Source organism: Limulus polyphemus, unplaced genomic scaffold (assembly GCF_000517525.1).
Source record: "Limulus polyphemus unplaced genomic scaffold, Limulus_polyphemus-2.1.2 Scaffold1777, whole genome shotgun sequence".
Lineage (NCBI taxonomy): Eukaryota > Metazoa > Arthropoda > Merostomata > Xiphosura > Limulidae > Limulus > Limulus polyphemus.
Window position 1 is genome coordinate 49,000 of NW_013667387.1, and position 5,434 is coordinate 54,433.

General features: G+C 32.1%; 1 protein-coding gene across 3 annotated transcripts in view; it reads right to left on the reverse strand.

Annotated features, from left to right (window-relative positions):
* LOC106464908 (solute carrier family 12 member 6-like) overlaps window positions 1–5,434 on the reverse strand; it is a 216,691-nt gene that overhangs the window by 34,786 nt on the left and 176,471 nt on the right. For all 3 annotated transcript variants that reach the window (XR_002611853.1, XM_013925080.2, XM_022392719.1), the window contains one exon: window positions 2,836–2,952. Coding sequence is in view for 2 of the 3 variants with exons in the window: in XM_013925080.2 (XP_013780534.1) it covers window positions 2,836–2,952 (117 nt within the window). In the remaining variant the exon portion in view is untranslated. The remainder of the gene's footprint in view (window positions 1–2,835; window positions 2,953–5,434) is intronic.

Consider the following 5,434-nt stretch of genomic DNA (forward strand, 5'->3'; position numbering starts at 1 on the left):
ATATATATATATATACCCACACACACACATATACATATATGCACATTACTAAGAATGTTGGTTTGGTTTATTGTGAATTTTGTGCAAAGCTACACGAGGGCTATCTGAGCTAGCCATCTCTAATTTAGCAGTGAAAGACTAGAGGGAAAACAACTAGTCATCACCACCTGCAAACAACTCTTGGGCTACTCTTTTACCAATAAATAGTGGGATTGAGCATCACATTATAATGTCCTCACAGCTGAAAGGGCAAGCATGTTTCAGTTGGACAGGGATTCGAACCCGCGACTCTCAGAGTGCAAGTCGAGCTCCATAACCAATGGGCCATGTCAGGCCTAAGAATGTTAGAGAGCTTATTTGGTTCATAAGTGATTTGTATCACAGAGTTTAGGGCTATTGGGCATACTTGTGTCATGATCAAAATTAAGTATAGAATCAAAATGTCTGTTTTCATTGGAAGTGGAATTTATAAAACAGCATTTAAACCATAACCTATCAGTGTCAAGGAACATTTGTTGTGTTAGTTTCTAGCCAAGCTATGTCTAATTGCATAAAATTTGAAAGAAAAAATAAACAACAGCAGATGAACATAAAAAAAAATATTTTGAAATGATCACAACATTTTGGGCCAAAGCCCTTTATTAGGTACTGCTTATAATCATTATATAAACTAGACATGAAACAAATTTGAATAGCAATAGCAAAATAAAGAAATGGAACACATACACTTCATCTTACATACATTAAAACAATGTTGTGTAGACAAAATAACACACTAAAATCCAAAAGGAAACATTAAGTGAAAGTAATGTTTTTGTTTAATCCTGATAGTGGAAAAGTTCCTAGGATATAAATAAGGTGATGTTCCTTGCGTTCACAGGAGGAACACTCAATTGAAGGAACCTTAAGACAACTAGTTTGAGATGTGAGAGATCCTGTTTGCCACCATAAAAACTTCAGAAGACGGATTCACTAATATTACCATTAACAAAATAAATACAAAACTGCAAATTTAAAAAACCTACAAATAAGGATCTTAAAAAAAGGAAGGAAACAAGGCTGGAGATACTGTAGACATTATTTACTCCAACTTCAAACCATTATTTTGGCTCCACACTGTTATCTAGAATTACATTTATGTTTAGAATTTTTGACAATGAAGCATTATTAAAATTAGTGAAGATTTTTAAGGGAGACAGTTTGTAAGTTTTGAGTATACAGTACAGTATTTTCGTTTTTTATAAATTTCTATAGTGAAAAACAGTGCAGGCTTTTGAGAAATTCAGACAAATATCAGTTGTTCACAATACTTAACTTGATAACTTTTTTCTTAAAATTCAGACTAGATTATGATCATATTCATTACTTTTTTTAGTTTGGTTAATCTTATTCTTTAATACCAGATATTTCAAAATAGAAAAGAAAGATTCAAGGAATGGCTTTCCTTATTCTTTATTCCTGAAACTAATTTTTGGGTAGAGGGGTATTGCCCTGGGCCAGCAAAAGAGACTAGGCAGGTCCCTCAAACCATCATCATTTGACCTTTTCAATCATTACTTGGGCTTCTTCCATCAAAATTATGGAGGACTCTGGGCAGATATATATTGTGTCCATGAACAGACAAATATAGCTAAAAGAAATAGTTGTTTGGTGAAACTTTGGCTACAAAGGTGGGCTGGTCCAGAAGACACCACAATTTTTTTAACACGGTTGTAGTACCACTTGTTGCAGGTCTATTTCTGGATGGTCTTGGCTCACCCAGTTGAACCATATTCCTGTATTTTTTCCAATGCCATTACGTGCACATTATATCCCCACCTTGAAAATTCTAAATCTTCACTATAAACATATCTTTATGATCTGAGTATATGAATATTTTGCATTGTAGGGCTGTTACATACCTTTCCTAGAAATAATCAATTTTAGGTGGTATCCTACTTACAACCTATGAAATTCCAAAGAATGACAGAATGTATTCTGATATATGACTTATTGATTTGCATATTCAAGGCTGTTTTAATACAAATCACACTCAACCTTCTGCAATATCATCTTTGATGTGTAGTTACAAGTCACTGATAACAGCACTTGTAAATTCTGAAATATACTTGAATAAATATATGTTTATGAATGTTTCCACAGTATGACTGTTTCTAATTAAGCATGACTTACTTTGTATCATTCCAAATGCACAGTATAAGATGAAACATGTAGTTACAAACAGTTATGGCTCAGTTATGCAATATTTTTTACCTGGTTAGAATAATTCAAACTCATTGTGCACAATATTACATTATAGGTATTGCTAGAAAATATAAGCATATAATTTCTAACTCATAGTGCACTGTTAAAAACCTTCTAACCAAGTTTGAACTTGGAAGGTTTTTGATTAAATAAGTATTTTCATAAAATTTCTGATCAAAATGTGCATTTTACAAAAATTAAACCTAAGCACATAACTTGTTTGTTTTGTTTCAGATACTTGCACAAAGCTACACAAAGGCTATCTGAATAAATTGTCCCTAATTTTGAACTGATATACTAGAGGGAAGAAAGCTAGCCAACATCAACCACTACCAACTCTTTGGCTACCCTGATTACATTGTGGCATTTTAACATCATTCTTATTATGCACCCACAGCCCCAAAGTGTGTATCATGATTTTGCAATGATGGGATTCATACTATGGAGTCTCAGATCCATAGTTTAGCATGCTGACCATTAGGAAATGCCTGGCCCAAGTATATAATATAGAAATTTATGATCAGGTATGTAGTAACAAGATATCTGATAATGTTGGTAATTTTAAAACCTCTGATTCACACAAAAGGATACGAACAATCCACCACACATCAATATGACCTGATACTTTTTCTGTACTTTCAGGAAACATAGTAATTCCTTTTGGAACCAACAGGGCATTCTTGCTGGCAGAAACAATGCGAATTGTATCTGTAAACATTTACAATAAATTCTTAGGTTTGTATCAAATATTTCCAAACTATAAATACTTTCTAATCATTACTCATAAATATATCAAGTTTTGAAATAAACATAGTTCAAGTGAAAATTTATTAAACACTTTTTAATCAAACAGAGTCCAACATAAAAAATTTCTTACCAGACAACTAACTGTAAATATACCATAAAATTCACAAAAGATGAAATTATCCACTGAGATACTACATAAACATATTTGAATTTAAAATTCATCAAAGAACATTTTCCAATCAAAAAGGCTATACTGAGAAGTTAATCATGTTACAATAGAACAAATTCTAGGTCTCATGGTGCTTTTTGAACTACTTCATCCATTAGTGATAGTGCTCAATCTGATGGCCATGATTACACAACTACTGTTCAACACATTACAATTTCCCCTGTAGGAAACAAGACTAATCTTATACCACCCATTTTGACAAATTTTCCAGTCTTTCCACTGTATATGAACAAATGGCTTCCAAGACAATGTTAAAACAAACAAGAAACACACAGAAGTTTATAGATTAATAGTTGATGAATTTACATATATGTTGGAGAAGGAGCAAGTATGATCACTAGTTTCACAGTTTGTCAAAATCCTGTTGCAGATGTACACTTTATATTGATGTAGCTATACTTTCTTGCCATCCTGATCATACAATGCAGAAATTTCATCTCACATAGCTAATACCAAAACATTTTCTTAATTCTAATTAGTTTACCCATGCTTTACTATGCAGTTTGTACAGCTAATACTTTTCATTTTATGAGAAACTCTTGGAACCACAGAAAGCCCACTAAAAAAACTTTCTTTATATTCACTGTACCATACTGGAAAATTCTTCTCAACTGTGTGATTGATAGGAAATAACTTATTTTGTTTTTGTTGCATTCATTCAAGTGAATAAAGATCTTGTCTAATGTCACAATGAACTTCAGTCTCTCACATGAAACATATATTTTTAAGGTTTTCTGCAATTTTTATTTTCTTTAACCAGAGTCTTTGAGGAATAGCTTGAGCACCTGTGGTTTATACTTCACTATAAGGGTAAAATCTTTAAGAATTATCTGTTGCAGAATTGTGCAATTTATTAAATATTTTATGAGTCAAGAGGTTTTCTAGATGACCAATCTGAGTGCTATAACAATGGTAGTGGCAGTCCTGCATATAGTTTAAATGGTTTTACATTCCCATATGAGTGGGCTTTATCTTCCCTTGCTGATGCTATTCATTTTGTTTTAGATAGTAATTTTTGAAATTGGTATGACCTGAGCTTTGCATATCTTTAGTATTTTGCTATGCAAAAATTCTTCCTTCAGTAATGACATATTTCTCCAGCCTTAAGCTCACCTGTGGTGTTATTGTTTTATTGAGCAGTTGGAAATTTAAAATAAGCCAAATATGTAGGATGTCATCTGCAGTAATACACCATTAACATGGAAAGACACTTCAAACAAATTCAATGTTAGAAACATGGCAATACCAAAAAACATCTTTTATTATGAATGTTTTGGAATTGTTTCAAATTCCATCAGTATTAACCTCAAAAAGATTTACAATATTCTATCTAGAAAAAATTATATTAGCTATTATGTGATAAGTTTTTGAAACAACTAACAGTTTAGAAAGAACATAGATTTAAATAGTAACAATACAATGGAATATATGATAAACCATTATATAGAAAGGCTTAAATGTAAAAGCATAAATACCTATGTCAGATATAAGACTCTTTAGTGTAGGTAATATTAATTCATTTATTTTGTGAGTGAATATTTCATGATTGTTTAGTTTTTTCATAACAAGAGAGTTAAAAGCAATTATTTTAAAGGCCATCGTTCTGAAAAGTTTGGTTACGTAACTCGTTAACTTGTGTTTATAATTCATTGATGTTGAGAATATAGAGATTTCTAGTTGGCGTAAGTGTATAAATAGCGCCAAGCAGACAAAAAAAAGGGCAGAAGAGAGTAAAGTCATGGGAAGGAGAAATTCGGTCACAGAAAAGTTAAATGCAAAGTTAATTGTTGTGGGAGTGAAAGGCTTAACAGTTGATATGTTATAGTGAGATTAACAATTTCGTAAGAGATAAGGAGAATAAGCTATCTCATCAAAGGGTGTTCTAAAGTAATTGAACCAGCCTGAGTGGACTTTGACAAAAAGCAGACGATTCTTGGAAATACAAAAAAGAAGCAGATAATTTTTGAAGTACAAGATACAACCATGGTAACTCAACGACAACGTAAGTGAACTAAACACGAATAGTCTGGCAATAGAAATACAGAAAAATAGTTCGGCTTGTCAACTGAATTCTAAAGCAATTGAATAGGCCTAAGTGGACTTTTGTCAACAAGATGAGAACAATATAGTGTTTAAGATATAACTATGACCTCTATACAGTGCTGGGATTCAAATATTTTAACAACAGGTTCTCTCACTAGCAGCATGTAAAAA